This window comes from Papilio machaon, chromosome 17 (genome assembly GCF_912999745.1).
Source record: "Papilio machaon chromosome 17, ilPapMach1.1, whole genome shotgun sequence".
Classification (NCBI taxonomy): Eukaryota; Metazoa; Arthropoda; class Insecta; order Lepidoptera; family Papilionidae; genus Papilio; species Papilio machaon.
The window spans coordinates 3,878,169-3,901,615 of NC_060002.1; the positions used below are offsets into that span (position 1 = coordinate 3,878,169).

Here is a 23,447-nt window from a genome sequence, read left to right on the forward strand (position 1 = left end):
TTTATTTCGTGTGCATATCCTTGTAACGTACATCGTGATTATATACCTTTATGAGATATAGACATATTGCAAGATCCGGATCCAATGCTTTAATTCATGTTACAGTTTTATCGAACGCGGAACTTTTGAAATTCACTTATGACATCTAATCCATTGGGAACAGAACATCGAAGCGAAATTATTAACCGACCCACGCTTTTGCATTCTGCCAAAATACTTCGCCTCACCTATAAACTAATTAAAAAAGTTATTAGATCTACTTCCTCGTGTCTAATTTAAAATGAAATATCCCAGCATACAATTATTATAACAACTTTCTAGTTACAAATATTTACATTGTCAACCAATCACTATTAAATTTCTGATCTTGAATTAGACAAGAGCGGAGCGTGCGAATTCGAAGGCTTCGAGGCGATTGTATTCGGCGCGAAGGCTTTACAGGAGTGGAATGAACTGGCGTCGCCGAGCGAGCATAGTATCGGCGCGTCGCTCTGACACGGCGCACGCGCACGCGCATAGATACCGATTAAAAGTATATAAGGGCCCGAGCCCTCTCCACTTCTCACTCTCATCACTCTCCTCTTACTAACACAACATGGAAGAAGTAGTTCCCAGTCATGGCCATGGTCATGGAGACGATACTGAAGGTGTTGTGGTCGCCAAGGGAGTCTCCATGGCGGTTCTATTCTGTGCTTCTATGATATGTGGTATCGTGCCTCTGTTCCTGGCGAAAAGATTCCGTTGGATATCTACTGATGAGGCCCAGAATTTGAAATCCAAGAATCGCGTGGTGATGTCTTTACTGTCTTTCGGAGGTGGTGTGCTCCTGTCTACCACATTCTTACATCTTTTGCCTGAAGTCCAAGAGAACGTGGACTACTTACAGAGTGAGTATTTTTTTATTTAATTTTTTTACAAATTTTTATATTTTAATTCATTAACCACATAGTTATCTGTCTTTCGACCTTGATAGTGGTTTAACCGGTTCTTTTAGTAAATAATAAAAACATTGAAGTGATATTGTCATAGATCAGTATTGATGTTTTTAATAGGTTTTTAATTGTTATCTAAAACCGGAAAATATATATACTCTACATACAGAAAATTAATATTTCATACATCTTATTAATTATGTTACCTGGTGTTATGTTCTTTAATATTATGTTACATTGCTGTATTCTAGTTTATGTTAATTATATTGTAACTAGACACTTGGTTGTCGAGGTCGTGATATATTTAAATATTATGAATATGTATAATGTACATAATGTTGCATTTATAATTAATTTAAAGTTATTTGCCGGCGAAATGATTAAATCGATTTAATTTACAAATCTTCCCTCACTCGTTATGTATTAGATTATCATGCTTCATACTAATATTATAAACTAGCTTTTTCCCGCGACTCCGTCCGCGCGGAATAAAAAAAAAAAGAAAAGAAAACGGGGTAAAAATTATCCTATGTCCTATTCCTGGTTCTAAGCTACCTGCTCACCAATTTTCAGTCAAATCGATTCAGCCGTTCTTGAGTTATAAATGGTGTAACTAACACAACTTTCTTTTATATATATAGATATGAACGTTTAGATGGATGGATGTTTGTTTGAAGGAATCTCCAGAACGGCTCAATGGATCTTTATGAAATTTGGTACAGATGTAGAACATTGTCTGGAAGAACATATATGCTAATTATTAAGTTTTTTTTATATTCCGCGCGGACGGAGTCTCGGGCGACAGTTAGTATCTCTATAAATACAAAGTACCTAAACATTACACTAACAGAAATTTTGTGCTTAATTCGGCTGGATTATTAGCAAAACGTGCCAAACTATGGAGTTTTGCAACGGACAATTATTTACTAAGTTCTACAACACAGATATAGACATTGTTAAATTATTATTCTTTATCATCGTTTAAGAGGAATATGTCACTGAGATAATAAACTGTGATAATGTATTAAACATTAAATATTTTAAAGATTCATTTTTCTAATTATTTTTTTTTAGTTTTTTGGTCCCGCTAATATAAGGAACACAAGATTCCTTGGGGTCTTTGGGTTTGTTTTATTTAACATTTAGGTTTTGTGTATATCTTGAAATTTGATACCAAGATGGAAAATAGGAGACTGTGAGTGGAGTTATGTTAATGATTGAACTAGCTTTTGCCCGCGACTTCGTGCGCGCGAATTAAACAAAAAAAAACGTAATAAGTAGCCTATGTGTTCTTCCAGACTAGATCTCTATAGATCACTACAACTGTGCCAAATTTCATCAAGATCCGTTCAGCCGTTCCAGAGATACCTTCAAACAAACATCCATCATTCCATCCATCCATCTAAACTTTCAAATTTGTAATATTTGTAAGATTGTTACACCCTTCGAAAAAAGAGAGAAAAAAACTAAGCTTTGGTAGTGAAAACTCACGTAACCCATTTGTGATCTACGTAACAAATGACGTCTTAAGTTCAATAGTTTCGGGTGTACTCGTAATGTACTAACGGTTCGTTCGAGGGCATTATCTAATAGATTGTCGGTTGCGCAAGCTGACTCTGGGTATGTATGCCATTGGCCTCATCGATCGATCGGTCATAATACTGATGTCTACTTATAGATAAATAAAACACCTACCAAAACAACGTCAAACATGGTGTTAAAGGTAAAATATTTAATATTGTTTGAACTTTCGCGAGACATTGTTCAAAAGTAAATAATAACGGCTACACTCACGTATAATTTATGACCGAAACCGGGTAAAGTTTTTTCGAGTGTAGCCTTTTTTATTTATGTAAAATATGTTTTACGCGGGTAATACCTCAGTCGAGAATTCGAACTAGCTTCAATTTATTTTATTCTAGTGTGGGACAAAACAAAACAAATTAATTGCAGATGTTACGTATTCGATATTAAAAATTCTATCAAGGCTAATGTACTTAACGGTTAATAGTAACAAATAGAAGTAAACAAGACAAGTGTTGCCGTATAAAGGCGTTATTTTTATTTAGTTGCCAAGTTATACAGTTATATCATAAGTTGCGTCTTGTTTTACATAAATCGGAAGTATAACCTTCAATATTATTATATCACGCAATTAACCTCAATTTTAATAATGCGGTAAACTAGAAATTTCTAGTACAATATTATTTATTGCTATGTGAATGTCTGGATGGATCTCCAGAACAGCTGCATGGACATAGATGTGGGACATTGACTTGAAGAACACATAGGCAAGTTTTTTTTTAATTTCGGGAGGATGAAGTCACGGGCAAAAGCTAGTTATAATAGTATATATAGTTTATACACTCATTAGGAATTGTAAGGAATTTAACAACAAAAACAGTACCAACTTGACAAAACAAATTATCAAGTTTTTACTTCTTAATAACACAATTAATCTACGAACCTCGAAATTTTAAATTTATGGAATCACGATGTAAAAGTTATAAACAATAATCACTAGTTGTTCGAAAAAGAGATTTCTTTTTTTTATACTTCGACAAATGTTAAGACATGACCGGACGAGAGAACAAATAGCTTATTACCAATTCAATAAAGGAAATCACACAAACAGAATCGATCGTGCTGCAAATACTAAGTATTACATTATTTTAAAATATGAAGATCTGTCAGTGTTAGATAATAAAGCTATTGAAATTACAAACTATTTCAACTTAGGTTATACTGTAATATCATCCCCCTTTTTTTTTTTTTTTTTATACAAGGAGGAATGCTTAATGCATACTCCGTGCCTCGGGGAAGACACGCGAGTTATGTGAGATTCTCTCCCCGAATGGGAGCATACCCACTAAACCTCCTTGTTCCCTCATGGCCATAGTGTGGGGCGCCACGGGATCGCGTGAGCTTGCCACCGCGACGCCCCACTGACCGCCCCGGGAAGGGCCCTCTCTGCACCCCCGAAGGGGTGCTGCGCCCTTAGGCGCTCCTCAAGACGACACCGTGCAATGCAGGTTCGGAATCCCCGCCTCCCCCGCTGGTGCCGCCAGGGTTTATAGAGACCCACCTCTTGGCCCCCGTCTTGATCAAGACAGGGGCCCGCGGTCCCAGTGAAGATGTTGAGCCACCGGGATTACGCGTGGGGACGCAGGATCACACGCCATCGTATAACAGAGTGTTACCGAGGTCGTGCTCCCACGTCCCGACCGGCGGCCACGCCCCTAATGGGTCGCGCCACCCTCCACATTAGGCTTGCCCTCCCTTTTCGCTGCCCTGAAAAGGGCAGTTACTCGGTTTGGGTTCGCCGCCCTCTCATATGCGGACCCACGAGTGGGCCCGCACCCTAACCTAACTTAGCTAACTTAACTACCTTAAACCTAGCCTACTCTAAGCTAACCTAAGTCCGGCGGCCGCGACCCTCGACCAAAGAGGTCGGGTGAAGAGGTCTAGTGGTCGCGCCGTCCCGGACAAAAAGGCGCTCGCCTTGCGGCGAGACGCCGCCCTCGTTTGCGAGCCCACAAGTGGGCCCGCTGGGGGGCTGCGGCCGGTGTGGTGAGCCGGTGACCCCGGTCGCCCCATACTTAAGTATGTAATCCAGGCAGAGCGAGGTGGCGGGCCCAGCCACCAACCCCAACCCCTCACCCTAATCTACTTAACCTAGCCCTAACTAACTAATCCTAACTAACCTAATAGACGCTCGCCTTGTGGCGAGCGCCGCCCTCTCTTCTGCGGGCCCACGAGGGACCCGCAGCCTAACCTAGCTAACCTACTTATCCTAACTAACCTACCTTACCCTAACTAACCTACCAGTGTTTGGTTCGCGGGGCCGAAGCCCTACCCCGGCAGAAGGCCGGGGCGTTCCCCTATCCACCACCCGGGGACGCGCCACGTCGGAGTTCACCTCTCCGCCCACTCGGACAACCGAGCAGGTCCGTGGGTAATATCATCCCCCTGGCCTTTTTCCACTCATGTAGGGTCGGCACACAAGGTTTTACAAACCTTAAAGTTTTGGCATAATTTTTTTTTAAAGGTTATACTATAATATGAGATAACATTATTAATTTTGTGTTCTGTGTATACAAAAACCAAAAATGTATTATACGAGTAGATATGCTTATTTAATAGACAATATCAAATCACAAAAAATTGCGCATGAAGTTGCGTAATTTAAGAAATTACGCGTAAAGCCAGCGTCACAGCGTGTAATTTTAGTATAATAATACCTATATTACCATGGTTAAAACATGCAGCTATAAACGACTGTTATAGTGACAGTTAAACTCTTTTGTAATAATATTTCTAATAAACCATGAGTCGGCACGTAATTTTCTTATTACATTCAACCATATTACCGTTAAATCGAATATAATTATGTCACCTATTGTGGAGTGATAAGTGATTGTCGTACAATATTTACCACGTTCCGATATTACGCCGTAACCTATTCATTACATCGTTTGTTAATAGAATTAGTTCAGCGGTTTTTGAGCATAGTTTCAGTACAGTTATTTACTCATAAGCGCTAAGGATAGCAGTTCCCTTAACTATAATATTGGTATTCAAAAATATGATTGAATACTCACATCTCGTTTAAAGCTTTCTACAAAAATATTAACGTACGGTTCCCGTATGGACAAAACAAGACAACCCCTTTTCTTAATCGAATTGAGGTCCGTGTATTGTATACAAAGGATTAGAACAAGTCGCCATCTTGAATTTTTATCTACGACGATGACTGACGACTAATTAATTTCAGATAAATGTGTTTGATGTTTTTTGCTTTCTATAGTTAGTTAATATGTATTTAAAAAACCCGTGTAAAGAACGCTCTTCTTGCATTATGTCCAAGAAGTAATTTCACAAGTGCACTTTAATCTTATCATTTGATCCTTATTTCTTAATCAAGAAAGCAGTTATTGCATTTAAGTGGTTGATTATTAATCAGGGAAATAATATTAATTGTTGAAACGTTTAAATGTATTTCACAATAACTGATAAAATTATTTCTGTTATTTTATTTTGTAATTAAACAGGGCCTTATATTGTACTTATAATACAGAAAAGAAAAATTTATTTCCACCTTTTCAATAACGTGTGGATACTATTGGAAAGGCAAGTTTCAATCGGCCTTATTATAATATAATTTCAAGTTATCTCTTACAAACATGGCAACATATCTTTTTATGGTTAGGGCTACCAACTTTTAATTAATATAGACCAGAACTCTGGCGGCAAAAAAAAATGCAAGGACTAATCATTACTTAACACCTTAGCGGACGACGAAAAAACACAATTTCAAACCTTAATCTTTAGCGGTCGACGAAAAACAAATTTAACTCTATTGATTTGCTTTCAAATCAATATGATCCAAAAACATCTATGTCAAGCCCGTAGCTCAAATATGCACCATGCAAACCCGAATAATGCGATTCGAGTCCAAAGAGGTGACATCCCTAGTTATGGTCCACTTCGCGCGCGGATATGAGACTGGATTTTTGTTCTAAAAAAATGCCAATTTAAAAATCGCGAAGCTTGTCGACGTTGTTCTTTGACACGTAATTGTCGAATATTGGGTATTTTATAACGAGTTTGGTTCGGAAACTTTCTTAACACTAAAAAAAAGGAAAAGATAAAGTTAAATAACAGCAGTGTGTATGCGTATGCGACATCGAATTATGCTTTAAAAATTATTAATAAATCTTAAAGAAAAACTAAAACACAATATGACTTATAATTTTTATTATTGACTTTCAATTCATCTACTTCGATGCAAAGATTTATATTATTTTGTACAAACAATGCTATTTGTACTACCATACCATACTAGTTACTCCACAAATAAAGAAAATAAATATTGCTTTTAATCCTTAAATGTACACAATCCATTGTATAATACATCTCAATGTCTACAACATTCTTCATTTATTACACAAGCAAGTAAAATATAGCAAAATACCAATATCTTTACAAGACATTTTCATAACTAAAATATTTTCACCATTAATATCAAACAATTGTAGAAATAAAAATGAAGTCTACCGTTTTACAGCAACTCCAAGATTTTAATTGTAACCTAAGGTTTATCAAATATTATTTTCAACCAAAAGATTTAATATTCCACAAAACTGACAATAATCAGGTTGGGTTCTTGTCTCAAGATTATTTTATACACCATATTGCCTTATATATGTCGTATGATTTGCAATTGAAGCTTAAACTTGCTTTATTAAGAAGCTTGACAAGTGTATACATTATTCCAAGTGCATATTAAAACAAATAAACATCACTAGAGAAGGCGGCGATTATTTTTTTTTTCTTATATATCGAGTATTTATGCATCGTGGTATGATTGACGTTGGTAAAATTATTATTTCAAAGTTTGGATACGTGCAATAAAATAATGGATGTGTACGGCAGACATTAAAAATAGAAATTCGTAATCAACTCTCTTCTGACACGCGGTACTATTTTTAACTTTCTTAATACTAGATAACCAGCTTTAACATTTATTCTGTTTTACTTTTAGACATTATATATTACATATTCCATTCAAACATAACACTCTTGTAATATACAATTTTACCATGAGATAAACATAGAGTAGGTTACAAGACAAACTTATTTAATAAATTCAGTATGCAAATGTTGAACTGACCCACAAACAAATCATCTCACACACCTGTGGTTTACACAATCGTCTTCACAAACCGACAAGTATATTAAGATCATATTTTGTACTCATCTAATGTTGTTAACTTATTGCTTTATTGTCCGGCGAGATATTATCCTAATTATGTATGTTTATAGCTGAGATGTAAATGTCAATAATGGCGCATGCTTTTTGTATTGTACAAGTAGTTTGTCTGGTTTTGAATGTAAACAAGAGCGTCTCATGTATTGAAGGGTTTTAAAAATTATAATATTCTTTTTGATGAAGCCACCCAAGATATCGGTCGTTTAGGTATCCCAAATGTACAGGGCATTTATGAAAAAAACATAACTCAGGCTTATGACCCGGAAGGGTATTACCGTGGACCTCCATTTGGCGCAACCTAGTTGGCAAACGTAATGTTTATGTTTCGGGAATCCTGCGTGTCACGTGCTAAATTTAACCCACAACTCTCGTAGAATATGCGGATTGATAAGTTATATGATGCATTAATTAAATGTTATGCAAGCTATTGCTTCTTTATAAAATGTAGCTTTTTTAATATTTCAAAGTTTTTTGTTAAAAATGTATTTCTTGCTACTATATGTTTTATTTAAAAGTTTTACTCATCAATAAAATGATTCTCGATTTATTTATTTTAACCACATTTATCAATACACAGGTGTTTGGTTAGTAATTGACAACTTTAGAAATAAATGTGGACGTCAAAGTCAACATGAATCATGAGAGAATTGGTAAGCAAGTCGCGTGAAGTTCGCCTTCGTGACACATGACTTATATTGGGACATTTAACGGAACTCAACTTTCTTTAGGGAAACATATCAATAAACAAACAATACGATGAAAGTCAATAATTATGTCATTGTAAGGCTCAATATGTGTTGCGCTTTAAAATTTTGTGATGGTCGGATTTATAAATTAGTTGTACGAATACATCCCTAAACTTTGGTAACACAAGTTATAGTGCCATGCAAACTTTATGATGGCTCGAAATAACGCAAAAGACGGTGCACAGAACACAATTTAAGGTATCGGCGGATGGAAAAGGCAACTTGGGGCTAGGGTCCTACCGTAGTAGACCGTCCTAACCCCCATGTACTCGCAGCTGATCACAAGTTGAAAACCGATTAGTAACAAATTATATAATTAGCCAATGATAGATTATCTAATTGATAAGTATGTGTAGGAGTAACTAAAACAACGCTTGCTTAGTACAGACTGCTTTATTGACGTCACTTCGACATAGCGGTCGGGCGCAGCCGACCGTTCCAATATATGCATTGTGCATGCGCATACATAACACCCCTCCCCTTTTAGATAATGACTGTAACCCCAATACAAAGAGACATAAAAAGATAGATACAGTAATAGAACACAACACATAGTTAAGATAACCCTATACTTCTTCGTCTGAGAGCATGGGGCGTCTAACCCCTCTAGTAATCGTCACGTTGGGGTGGTTGAACGGTGGCGTGGCCGGAGGCAATCTTGCCTCCTCATCCTCCCCCCGCGATGAGCCAACGACCGCGGAGTCCTGAACCGCGTCTGCCAACCCTGGTTGTTCAGACGACACCGACGATGTGGGACTCTCTGAGCCTATATCGTCATAGTCCCACGAGTCTATCTTGACGTCTCCTTTGTATAGCCATAATTGATTTTTATGCTTTTTTATTTTAATAGACGAAGTGTTGTCTTGCACCACGTATAAAACTTTTCCGAGTCTCTTTAACACAGTTGCTTGATGCCAGGTGAATTTGTTATTTCCTGCAAACTTTTTATATAACACCTGGTCACCCGGTTTAAAAAATTGTTTATTACAGCCTCGGTGTGCTTCATTTTGCGAACACTGCTTTTTGTTTACAAATTCAGCAAGGGGAACGCACGAAGACGACGGTGAACTAGGGTTAATCAAATCTAATCGGGTCCTCAGTTTTCGCCCGTAAACTAACTCGGCGGGAGAAAGGCCTGTGGTGGAGTGAACAGAGTTTCTATAATCAAGTAAAAATTTTAAGAGTCGTAATTTGCATTCTTTCGCCGATCGGCTAGCTAAAAGGCTGCTCTTTATGCCCTTTTTAATAACTTTTACTGAACTTTCCGCTTGCATTTTTTGCAGGTGTAGTTGGAGAAACGACAGTCTACCGACCTGTGGTTATAATCGCACACGGAACACTTCACCTTTTTCGACCGACTTTCAGTAGCACTTTGTACACTAGCACTGGAATGTCCGATTTTATACAGCGCATCCGAAGGCGCGGCGACGTCGGCGCTGCTGCAAGACGCGGCGGCTGCGCTGGCGGCGCCCGCCCGCGCGCATCGAATATTCTCCGCCAACTCAACGGCCTTTGCCAGAGTCAGGCCGCTCAGATCCTTGGCGTAGATCTTCTCCTTCTCGATTCCGTGCTGCATGCCCATAATGAAGCGGTCGCGAAGAGCTTCCTCGAGGTTGCTGAACCCGCAGTGTGCGGAGAGCCCCCGCAGCCGAGCCGCCCATTGAGTAAACGTTTCGGTGGGCTGCTGTAGTGCCGCGTAGAAGTTGTGCCTTTCCCCGAAGCCGACGCGCTTCGGAGTGAAGTGGGCGTCCAATAGTTCGAGGATGTCCGGGTAGGGAACCTGCTGCAGCTCTTTTGGCAACGCTAAGTCCGATGCTAATTTATAGGTACCCTCTGAGAATGCACTTAGCAATATCGCGCGTCGCTTTACTCCCGTCGCATCGGTTAAATGGTTTATGTCATTAGCAATAAACCATTGCGTTATGCGACTCTTGTACGTTTTCCACGTCTGTTCACAGTGATCGAAACAAGACAAAACACCAAACTGTCCAACAGACATTTTGAAAAAAAAAAATATTCACTACGCGGGTACTTTGGTTTCTCGTCGCCAATGATAAGTATGTGTAGGAGTAACTAAAACAACGCTTGCTTAGTGCAGACTGCTTTATTGACGTCACTTCGACATAGCGGTCGGGCGCAGCCGACCGTTCCAATATATGCATTGTGCATGCGCATACATAACACTAATAAATTGAATAAGTTATTATTTTACAATAAAATAAATAACTTATTTTCGTATTAAGATACTAACGTATTGATAATAAATTAATGATATTCTATGATTATTTTTATAATTAATTAGACAATCGTTACACGTGTAACTAATATTTTACAAACAATCAATGAATGTGAAACAAAAAGACATGTCATTTGTTATTTTTTATTTATTACCTTTTAACTTTCATTGTTAATTAAAAGTTAAAACAATAAATTCAAGAGACGTGTCTTTAACATAATTATTATGGACTAGCTGTCGCCCTGGACTCCGTTCGCTCGCAATTAAAAAAAAAATCTTAATCAGTAGCCTATGTAGAACACATACTATGTTCCAGACTATGTTCTACATGTATCCCAAATTACATCGAGTTCCGTTTAGTCGTTCTGGAAATACCTTCAAACAAACAACCATCCATCCATCCATTCATTCTAAACATTCGGATTTATATTAGTATGATTTAATTAACAATTATAATGTCTTGAATTTTTCGTTTTGAAGTGTTTTCTTTCGATCGGTTACTCATATTTAATGATATAACAAAATTATAAATATCAAGTCAACGTCGTAATCATCTTGTATATTTAAAAAAACATTAATGTTTATTTGATTGATGCTTATAGTACAAGAAAGACACAAACGAGGTCACGAACAGTTAGTACTAACTTGTAATTATAAATACGAACTGAACACGAACGAACGATACACTGTTCGTAGCATAGTTATTATAAATCTGAATAAAATAGAAGAATCTTAATTACATATTAGCAAGTAAAGATGTTACCACCATTCAAGAAATTGAGAATTAAAGATACGTACATTAAAATACTTATAAAAAAAAAATCGGTAAAGTAGTGATTAAGGCCGGCAACGCATTTGCGATTCCTCTGGTATTGCAGATGTCCATGGGCGTCGATGAACACCTTGGTGTTCCCGCTGCTCGTTTGCCCCCTTCTCTTATAAAAAAAAAATATGGTTACCTTTTACAAATTTTTTTTCAAGCACTGAAAGAAAACTGATGAAAAAATTTGATCTTTTCTTTCACTTGAATATCAATTCCTGGTACATTTACCTATGTAGCGAGAAAGAAACAAAAAAGGTAGAGGTTATATAAGGTTTCTTAACCAATTAGTAATTAAACTCTTAACCAGGTAAAATTCTTAACTAAGTAGAAGTGTAAAATGAAAAGCCCCAAGTAAGTAGGTACTCGTATGTTAAAGTAATAAAATTCGACGTGCCAAGTGGCATAGAGAAACTTTAATCTCTCCAGTGAAATCGCCAAGGCTGGCGATATGACGACACTATTGAAATTATTGTCTAGCCAGATAGAAATTGAAACAAAAACCTAACCTTCATGACGTCGAATTATTCATGATAGTTAATTTCGTTACACACAATTTTTTTAAATCAATAACGGTATCGACCTTGCGATTAACACTTTCTTATTTCTGCTTTAACGATAGCATTACACGAAACATGTCCCTCGGATCCGACATGAAATTGAAGGCCAATAAACCAGCATAAAATTGTAACCTCCTTGAAATAAATATTCCGGTAAAAAGGATTACTTACATACATTTGCTTAACGAAGTACTACGTCTTAATGTATTCCAAACGACTACGATTTATGTGACTCATTACAATTAAATTCATGTTAGTAAACATTAAAATATTTGTTGTCTATTGTAATGAACTCTAATACTAATAATTAATTATTTGTTTGATGCATGATATTATATGGTATTGCATTTTAGGCAACGAATTCTAGGTCCTTTGTCTTATTGAATAAAAAAAAAACTTGACATGAATAATGTATGAGCACTATTACAATTAAAAGTTATTTAATGGTCAATTAAACCGTGCCTTAGTGTACATTAACTCTGTACAAAGATACTGCATTATTGACAAATTAACAACCCTGACTGACACTTGAACTTAATATTTTATTTTACTAAGGTACAAGTTATATTTCAAATTATGTATGCTTTCAAACTAACATTAATGTTATATATTCGATTTACTCGTACAATTTGTATTAAAACATTTGTATATTACCTGTAAAATAGATTTAAGAATAAATTTCTGAATCCATCTTCTAAATATCGATGAGATAGAAATTGACTGGTAAACCTGGTGACTGGTGATACATTTATAATGCATGGGGAATCCCAAACTGATGCAAGGGTTTCCCCAAGCGAACATACCAAGGGCAGACCGGTAACATCAAAAACTCGTTTTAGATTTTTGTTGTTTTTACCAATGCAAGTAAGTTCGTAGGAAATGGTATTATTAAGACTTCTTTTTCCAAAGGAAATCACTAACTACAGCTAAAAAAATAGTTGATACATCTGAACTAATCGCCACTAGGACTAATTTATTGAAAAATGCTCCTATAGTGGGGGTTATATGGCTTCTCAATATCATATCTAGAGATATAGATTTATTTAGTTGTAGCGAACCGAAATTCACAGAGGCTGCATACAGATGTGTGGAAAACGATGTGAATGATGTTTAGTTACGCGTATATATATTCTTGCACTGTTTATCTATGTATTGTTTTTTATTAGTCATTGTTATGTGTTATTTACTGTTATTATAAAATATGTTATCATGTAAACTATTATGTAAAGTGAGTATAATGTCAAATTGGTTGTATACTGTAAGGATGCTTAGCAGTTGTTTTTAAATAAAAAAAAAAATTATAGATCTAAAACGAAAACATCTTGTAAATTGTTTATTCTCTCATAATTTTCTTGAGATTTCTCTTATAGTCTTTAGTATGTTAATTCAAAATTCGTGACTTCAAGTCTTTTACTCTGATATTGAAAATCTGTCGACACAATTTACAGAATCAATTCTAAACTTAGAAAGAACTTTGTGACTTACTCAAAATGTCAAAAACGATCCCGTAAAAGATAAAATAAAATTGAAAGTAATGTGAAACAAATTGCACTAAATTAATACAATATACTCGTATTATACGAATTATTAGTCCTACTATTTAGTTATGGCTTCGGAATACAGTGATTTCAAGCTTCATTTAAACTCAAATTTTTTTTTAATAGTATAACTGCGATAAATTACGGTTTATTAATATTCATAAAATAAACCATATGTTTTGAATCTTAACAACTCCATCTATCGGGTTTAATGTGAATCTAAACGATCACAGAGTCTCAGTTGACTAGAAGCCGGCGTCTAGGACACAGGAAATGACTCACGTACATGCCTGTACGCCAAAAAGCAATTCAGCCACATGTATGACATAAACTAAAAAGCCAATCAAGTTCGTTAGTTTCCAAAAGTTCAGTATTATGTGATTGTATGATGTGCTAAGAATATTCTTCTGCGTATGTTTACGCAACAACTAGTCACTAGACAACTGTACAGGTCAGTATTTTAGTATTCTCATGGTACATGTAACTATAGATGTCGCTTCCGCGTTTATATTGTTTTGAGTATATCGTCTGACCCTAATAAAGTATTTTATTTTATCACATGTTTTTTTATAAAACATGTTTTTGAAAAGAACTACTAAATATAAAAAAGAAATAATCTATACACATTATGGGTAGTAGGATAGAGTAAATCCAAAGAAAGAATGGATAAGTTGTAGGGGAGATGCGATGTTGATGGTAAGAAAACCTGCATAAGAAAAATACGATGGCTTTCAGAGGCCATGGAATAAAGGTACACTGCCGACCCCAAATAGGTGGAAAAGGAGCTCATCATCGTACAACATTTAAAAGATTTAATTTGTTATGCAACTGATTTATAAAAGTAATTACATAGAACGCACTGAAAGAACCAATTCAATATACCAAATGAAGATAAAGCCGAAATAGTAGAAAGGCTCGACATTCGTGCGGCGGTGTTTAGGGAAATACGTTATTTACAATTCAAAGTAGCGGCGTTGCATAAACTGAATCTAAAAGGATTATCTGTACGAGGATCCAGCGCACGTCGCTCGCTTAAATCTTCCGCACTTGATCCATGCTGAATATTTAACATTATATTTATTAAATTATACTAAAATAACAACGAAACATCTGTGTTCGATGCAGAAACAAGCAAAGAGTGCTGTTTATTACCATTTGTTACTTAATTGAGGATGAATTTGTTTTAGTACTGGTGGAACTCAGAAATTGCAATTTCAAAACGTCATTATACCCGTTCGGCATAAAAGTCAGAAAGATGACATAATGTTGTCTGAAACATGTTGACTTTTAGAGCTCAGCAAAATGTTGTCTTTTCGATAACTTTTTGCCGATGTCATTTTGAAGCAATCTCAATGATAACTAAATGATGACTTTTCGAGAACATATTTTTTTGTTAATAAAACTTTTGAACATTTTCAGATTTCTGCTATTTTCAGATTTATTGAATTTCCTTAATAATCATTCTTTTTAAACAATTCTAATTTGTTACTTTTTCAAAAATAAATTTGGTGTTCAATTCGAAATTGGAATATATGAAAAATTGAATTGTTAGTACTTTTCGCGCCAGCAGCGGCCATTTTTATTCTATACGGACCTCTCACTCTTTCATTAAAGAGTGATTGTTGACAAGCGTGAATTGCATCGTAATTCGTTTGGCATTGCTAAGTGTTTTTATTCAATTATTACAACATAAACGTATTATTTTTGACTTAACATACTGGTTGAAAATATAATTAATAGTATTTGTGATTCTTATTATTCAGTTAGTTATCAAGAATTTAATTGCCGAACAAATAAACTTGTAAGTATGAATATAGGTTATAAACAACAAATATAAAGTTATTCAATTATATATAATTATTTTGTTCCTTATTAATAAAACACTTTATTTTCAGATAGCGGAATAAATAATATACCAATGCCACCTGCCACGTACGTGAGCCAAAAGGATCAGCAACCACCACCAACATTTAAAACTCCTATATCATTACTTGAGCCGTAAAAGTATTTATAATTTTAATAATAAGATTATTTATATTGGTATGTAATATCGTTACTATTCATTGTGTTATCAAATAAACAATAATTAAACCTATTTTCCATGTCAATTTTAATTTTACACTAGCCTCTTAATTTTAACATAAAAACGTTAACTTTATGATTAACTTTAGAAAATGTTATCTTTCTGATATCTTTTTAATGATCTCTAAAAGATGGCACAAGATGGCTCATAAGAGAGCTTTATGTTAACTTTATGTTGACTTTTGGTTATCATTTCTGATATCAGATCTTGAATAATGTTAACATTAAGAGAACTTTATGCTATCTTCTTGCCGAACGGGTACTACATAGCATATTGAAATAATTTCTTTTATTGTTTCACACCTAATTATGATGTTTTAAAATGATTAAATCTATGAACAATGATAAACTGTAGTTATTTGATAACATTATTACGAAACTAAAGACATAAAATATTGTGTGGTGTGTCAGTAAGCGTAAATAACCCTCAAGGCCAGGCGCAAGTTGATATTAAGCAATGCTCTCGTGCAATCGATTTTAAGAACTGCATCGCAATAACAACAAATATTGCCCGTACGTATTATCTTTTCGATAAATTAATATTTAAATTATTTAAAAGGTACATACGTAAAAAATCTTACCGTTCTTTGAGTCTAAAGTTAGTCCAATCTCCTTATTCAAATCAGGATCGGAACAGTGATGTGATCTAAATGAGAAATCTAAGTGCCTATTTTCACATACCTGCTAGCCGCACAGACTTTGGTTGCGCGTGGCTTTCCAGGATTAAACGGCCAGGCGCTTATGTATTGGAAGTCACATTAACCAAAGACGAATATTTTACAAGTCTCAGTTTAGTCTATGTTTAATTTAGTTCATTTGAAAGATCATAACAACTTGTTAGTTTTTAACTTTTAAACCATAATATAGTCACAAATCCTTGAACCAAATAAAAACAATGGCCGGAATTACAATTCGTGTGTAAGGGCGTAGTGTAGTTCGATGCTTTTGCCGTATGAGCGCATTGTTAAAAAAAACAAAAACACACTCACGCTCAAACAACGTAAAAAGGAAATGTCAAGGTTAAATTGTTCGAGATGATATAACTAGTAAGTTATTTATATTATTGGTATCGCGATCCTTTATTGTTTATCTACTGTGAGGTGTCTATGAACTGTTGATATCGGTAATTTTTCATGTCACCGGAATTCTGCTTTTGTACATAACCTTTGAACAACATGGAGTAACGCCATATTAGTAACTGTGCCACAAATGGCTTTAATTGTCATGTTTTTATTCATTTAAAACAAAGCTTGTTACATTATAGTGTGTTCGCTGTATAACTATAGATATCGCGACTTTTATCTGATCGTAAATATATTTTTTAGCTTATAATAAATTTTTTAAAAAGTATAAGAAAAATATTCTTTAATTCATATTCGCTGACAAAGTTACCGCTTTAAAATGCACGACACTGAGATAAAATTTAATATTAAAACTTGCCATAACTAAACCTTAAAAACTTTAATTTCACACAAGTTAAAATTAGACAATTTAATATTAACATCGGTAATTCAAGTCAACCATATCCGTTTACACTTCTTGTCAAAGGTGGGCATTAACTCGTTAATCCGTTAATCGTTAATTAACGAAGTTAACATTTTCCTTAACGGATTAACTTTTAAGTTAAATTCAAAAAGTGTTAACGCTCTTGTTAACTTCCGTTAAATTCTACTTCCGTTAATTTAGTCCGTTAATTGTTACAATAGACACTTATTGACGTGTTGTCATTTTATTTAAATTATGCATCAGGCTACATTCGTAAGTTCGGCTATGTTCGGCGACCGTCGGGGAGTCGAATGGTAAACGAGAAAGAGAGAGAACGAGAACGAGTGAGTGTCATGCATGTTATACAATACACCGAGCGGCCGGGATAGACGTGATCAAAAGAGTACCACAGAATCCTTGTTACAAAATAGTGACGATTTAAACAAACTTACCTCTATCAAATATTGCGAAGTTTAGGCGCTAGACACCTTCAAAGTTTAATAATTATTTCACATTTACACAAATATCTCGAAAAGTCTTTATTACATTTTATTCACATTAAAACTGGTTTTCATTTATTTAACATCACTTTTTTTAGAACAAGACTTTGTTATAAAATCAACATAAGGTTCGAAATCACTTTACTCTTAATACAATAATTGTTATACGTGAGACGCAAAATCTATTAAAAAGATAAACTGAATTGCAATCAAAATACATAATCGAGAGTGCATTAATCTTCAACGTCGTACCTAAAATACAACTAAACTTTGTTGCAGACAAAATGTTTATTTTAATTTTGGAGTTTAAAGACAACAAAAAATATTAAAAAAAAATAGTTTATGGTTCATTTGAAAAAGCGTACAAATAGGATTTTTTTGTCATTGCGTAGATAAGAAACAAACAATGAAAAAAAAAATTAAAAATTCGAAAGACGAAATGTGCACGCTATAAACGTTCCTCAAAAACAAAAGGGATTTAGGTGTTTATTACCGTCGTTTGTTTTTTTGGGGCTTCTTCATAGTCAACGAAAAATAATTTTACATTTTAAAAATATGAACAAAGGATCAAATGGACAGCCGCACAGAGAATACGATAACGAACACGATGGATTTATGGCCCCAACCCTTCTAATTGTCGGGGATGCACGTGCGCTGCGCAAAGACAATAGCGAAGATAATTTGTTTGTTTACAAAAAAAAGTATACGACAAAACGAGAAAGAATGAGGAAAAAGATAAAATAATTATGTTAGTGAAATAATGTTAAACTGTGTTATACTAAATTTAATATATGAAATTTCGCCACAAGTGACCTTTACAAAAAGTCATCGATTATTTACGTATATCGAAAGTTTATTTTAAAATTAATCGAATGTCGTTGAAAATAATTCAAAACATATTCTTACTAATTAACTATAACGATTTTATAGGTGATAAGAAAGAGAGAAGACATCACCCGCGATCGGTTGTTTTCGTTATGTCGTGTAACTTATGATCAATACACTGAGAGTAATTTAACTTGATTTAACATATAACAATAGATCGGACGATAGATCATTAGATGATAGAAGTTATCGAAGGCATCTCAGTTATATAGTTTGATGTGTTGAGATGTATCACTGGACTGGTTATATAATTTATTTATCAATGTTATAATAAGTTTCCTCTGATGTTAGAAGTTTTATTAATAAATCTATATTAATAAATAAAAAGTACGTAAAAAATTATAAGTCTGTTCGTGGGTCCTTAGGTAAAATAAAAAAAAAATATTACCAAATTATACATAAAATTAAATGTTCAGTTGTTGGAGTATGAGCAAATGAATATCCGGGAGCAAATAGTAACAGATAAATGTAAATACTGCACAAAAGTTTTGATTGTTTTTTTTTAAATATTATCACATGTCTTATCTTAACTGTTTAGTAGAAAATTTGTGTTGTCTAAATTTAGTTAGCTATCTAATTCCGTGACGTCGGATTGTCGATAAAAAAATTTACTGAAAAAGTCAATTGTCCATCATTGTCAGTGTAGTATATAAGTGTGTGTAACTAGTGCATGCTATGTCATAATTATGGTACAGGCATTAGTACATCGCTCCTATTGTCTAAATTATATTTTAGTATAGGTATTATATAACTAAACTATTGAAAGTCTCGACAAAATCGGTCCATACGATTCGGAGATTATTCGTATGGCCATTTCCCGCTTGCGCCTTATACTCGTAATATAAACAAAAATTAACTTTAACTGTTAACTTTAACTTGCGTTAAATTTTCGTAAATTAAACGCTTTAACGATTAACGAAGTTAAATTTTTATTTAACGAATTAACGATTAACGAAGTTAACTTTTTGATTAACTGTGCCCACCTATGCTTCTTGTAATTTGTACGCAACCTTCGTGAGAACTTGTATTAATTAGTTATGACACAATACCTACAATAGTACATGGATACGCTCACAGAGACCGGCGCTGTCTTTGCACAGACGGAAAAACGATTATAAATCATAAAGTTACATAATTACCTGACAAATTCCGTTTGCTAATTAAATAATTTATTTAAACAGTTGCTGGAAATTAATTTTTAAATGAATTGTCGTGGTAATAACATGATTTCGTTCAGGATTGTTTTGTACCATAAAATTAGGGACAGGAAGTTTCTTACTTTTCTGGTATAATTTGGGACATTCATAAACTTGACCTTTTGTAAATAATAATAATTAATGATGTAACTACAATAGATAAATGTAGGAACAACTCTCAACTCTTATCATGAGCCACAAAGATGACATCACAAGATATTATCTAAGTGCAACTTTGTATAGAAAATGATGTTAACAAAAGTCAAGACAAATTAAATGAATATTACAATTAAAATCACGAAGCAGATGGTTTTAACTTTAATCTAGATCTAATTAATTGATGCCTGATGTTTATAGCCTCAACAAATCATATATAAAAATTGGAAAAATACTTTTTATGTTTGTAACTATTTGTATCTAGTATCTACTCGTATTTGTAACTTATTAACGGTAACCTGTCTTTTTGCCTGACATGTTTAGTTTGAGGTTAAGTAGTTTGTGACAATAGAAAACCATTTTTCCAATCTTTGCTATAATTCGCGCGCTGATCGTGTTCAAACGGGTGTCTCTCTTTGGGTCGGACTAATGATAATTCGTCCCAAAAACACAGAAATAAATCAAATTTAGAAGATAATTTTTTTATAAACATTTCTCAGAAATGGGCAGACTGCGAGAATTCGACTTCTCTCTGCCGCCGTTGTTGATGTGCTGCGGCTTCTTCATCATGTACCTGGTAGAGGAACTCGTACACATCTACATCCACCACCGCGAGCGGCAGAACGGCCAGACGGCACAGCTGGTGCGGAACCTCAGTGTAAGACGTAGTCGCGCCGGCAGTGCAGATACCAACGGCGAGAAGAGCGTCACCAATTCCATCGCGAACCTCACCGACCCACCCACAATGAAAATGTCAAAGGTAACATGCAAATGCTTACTCTCACACCTTTTTCTATTTTTTTATGTAGAGAATGTTTACAACGCCCTCAGGCTGCTAACGTAGTCTTTGGATCTTATAGAAGTCGAATCTAGTTCCTGATGTTCTTTTAAAGTTACCCCCGGAAAGCTGAATATCCTTTCATGACACTACGATTGTTAACTATATATATTAGATAAACCGAACCGATGTTTGGAAAGTTCTTACAATAACCTTGTGGATTCGACAAATTTAGATAAAAAATATTGACATGAAAATTTAATGGTTCCAGGACCCGGAGCTCAACCACCACGGCCACTCCCACAATCATAGCCACATGCCCATAACGCAGGTTGATGACGTCACCTCCGCATTGCGTGGTTTGCTCATTGTGCTGGCTCTTTCCATTCATGAGTTGTTCGAAGGTCTGGCTGTCGGTTTGGAATCCTCCACGTCTCATGTCTGGTGAGTCTTTTGTATTGTTGAATTATTTCTGTAAGCCATCTATCGTCGACTAGCATAAACACTTTTATCGACACAGGTTTCTTGTTAACAGATGGCGCTTTGTATTTTTTATGATTTTTATTTAAATTTGTATTTTATCATGAACCGAATGTAATCTTATTACAGGTACATGTTAGGAGCAGTTTCCGCCCACAAACTAGTCATTGCATTTTGTATCGGTGTAGAATTGATCGCTACACGCACAAAGACATGGCTATCCGTGATCTACATCACGACATTCGCTATTGTATCCCCATTGGGTATTGGCATTGGACTTATTCTGGTCGGTGGTCAAGGTGCTACCGCTGCTGGCGTCTACTCTGTCGTCCTGCAAGGATTGGCATCAGGAACTCTATTATACGTCATCTTCTTTGAAATATGGAAGAGCGATAGAACGGGCATCCTCCAATACTTCGCAGCTCTCATAGGATTTGGGCTCATGTTCGGATTGCAGTTATTGAGTAAGTATTACGCATATCAATCTATATTCTTCTTATAAGACTTACTAAGAATTTTAAATACACTTACATACACTTTAAAAATTGCCCGTTTAATGAGTAATAAATTACTTATCTTATGTTTTTTTTTGTTACAGCGGGTCATTCTCACAGCCACTCGCACGGAGATGACGACCACGGACATTCCCATGACCACGGCCACACGCATGACCACGGTCATTCTCACGACCATTGAAAACAACACCCAAAGTGTCTATGAATGGTCACTGATATCGTACTTAGAAAATAACATTCATGTTCCATGTAGTTTTAATATACTCGTACACAATAACATGATCCTCGAGTGTGACGTCATAGTTGAACATTGAAAAATGTCACGTAATTAAATAATAGAGTGAGACTAACGAATGTACTGAATAAAAGAGGTTAATATTCCAATTGACTCTCATGTTATTGTACACGTATTGTAAGCGGGGAAATGTAAGTGAACTCATTTGTGATACATGGATTGTGATGAGTTACTATTATCTAATGTTTTTATATGTTTTTATTTTGTAAATTGCCCTTTAATTTTGTACATAATTGCTATACATAATCGCTTAATAACACTTGTTATATTATATAAGTTAAGAACAAAAATGTTAAGACGTTTGGCGATAAAGTTAGAAATGCCCGGTTAGAAATAACCGTTTTATCTTAAAGAAGAAATGTGGACATATTTATAATAATACTTGATAATATTAGCTATTTCCTTCGTATTGTCTATTCCAGCGTAAACATCTAGTCAACAAGAAAAGCAATAACGTAACATAGTAACGCAGTCACAAACATTTCTATAGTAAATTCAACTTTAAATGTCTAACTAAATAAATTAGTTAATTAACACAAATTATTAAAAAGTGCATGTTTTTTTAAATTGAAGTTGATTTAAACGATGTAAAAAATGCGCGGGAAAACCCTTTTCACGTTTGTCATGTACACTTTAGTGTTGCTAGGTAATAAATGTAAAAACCCACCGGCCGCGGTCATTATTATGACATATTATCAACATGTAATCACTTCACTTGTAAGGTTTATTTACTTGTTGTCTACATCCCTAAAATAATATAAGTCTGTTATAAATATAACTAGTTCGGCTTGACCTCGTTGTCATTGCCCCTTTGAGAAACGTTCGGAATCGCCGCCCGGTTCATAAGCTGTGAATAATATTATTAAATGTAATTACGATATTCTAACGATGAGAGACAATGAACAAGGTGTTTACTTGACATCATTTTATTATTTACCTATTTATTAAACGCGTGTCTGTGATAAGTATATTTTTGTAAAAAAAGACCAACAATATGTAAATGACGGTAATTATTAAAATATTATACATATATTTAAGTGTAAGTACAAATTAATTTGCATTGTCTTATGAGGTTTGTAAGAAGCGGAGACGCATTTTGTATTAATTAAAAGAAAAAATAGTTTGAAAAAATGTGTTTGGTTTTTCTTCCCTCTTGATTATTGTTTATTAATAACAAGTTAACAAGTAAATGACAGCAAGAATGACCGAAGACGAATCCTAACGATGTTGAATCCTAATATCTTTAAAAATTAACATTTAAACTAAAGTTAAAGTAAAATTAAAAGTTTTTTTATTATATTTTTTTGTCGTAAAAGATATTTGGCATTCTTTAATCCATAATACTATAAGATCGCATTTAAAATATCGGTAGCATTATTATTTTATGGCGACTCGTAGTCAGCGAGAGGACCTCGAAGGTGTTTCATGTGATTGGACCAAGCCAGAGCCAGATGGGTCCCCTGTAAGGGGT

The 23,447-nt window shown here is 34.8% G+C and overlaps 1 protein-coding gene across 1 annotated transcript; it reads left to right on the plus strand.

The window, feature by feature from the left end:
* Positions 1-494: 494 nt before the first annotated feature.
* LOC106721499 (zinc transporter ZIP1) lies at positions 495-22,438 on the plus strand. The gene is made up of 5 exons (XM_014516443.2): positions 495-887; positions 20,409-20,668; positions 20,958-21,130; positions 21,296-21,630; positions 21,765-22,438. Exons 1-5 carry the CDS (start codon positions 596-598, stop codon positions 21,860-21,862), a joined length of 1,158 nt encoding a protein of 385 aa, XP_014371929.2. The 5' UTR covers positions 495-595; the 3' UTR covers positions 21,863-22,438.
* Positions 22,439-23,447: the final 1,009 nt, after the last annotated feature.

Excerpts from the sequence above, each read along its gene's own strand:
- LOC106721499 (XM_014516443.2), top strand. The coding sequence starts at position 596 with ATGGAAGAAGTAGTTCCCAGTCATGGCCATGGTCATGGAGACGATACT. Across the intron at positions 21,131-21,295 it reads TCCTCCACGTCTCATGTCTG|GTACATGTTAGGAGCAGTTT; the intron begins GTGAGTCTTTTG and ends ATCTTATTACAG. Across the intron at positions 21,631-21,764 it reads GTTCGGATTGCAGTTATTGA|CGGGTCATTCTCACAGCCAC; the intron begins GTAAGTATTACG and ends TTTTTGTTACAG.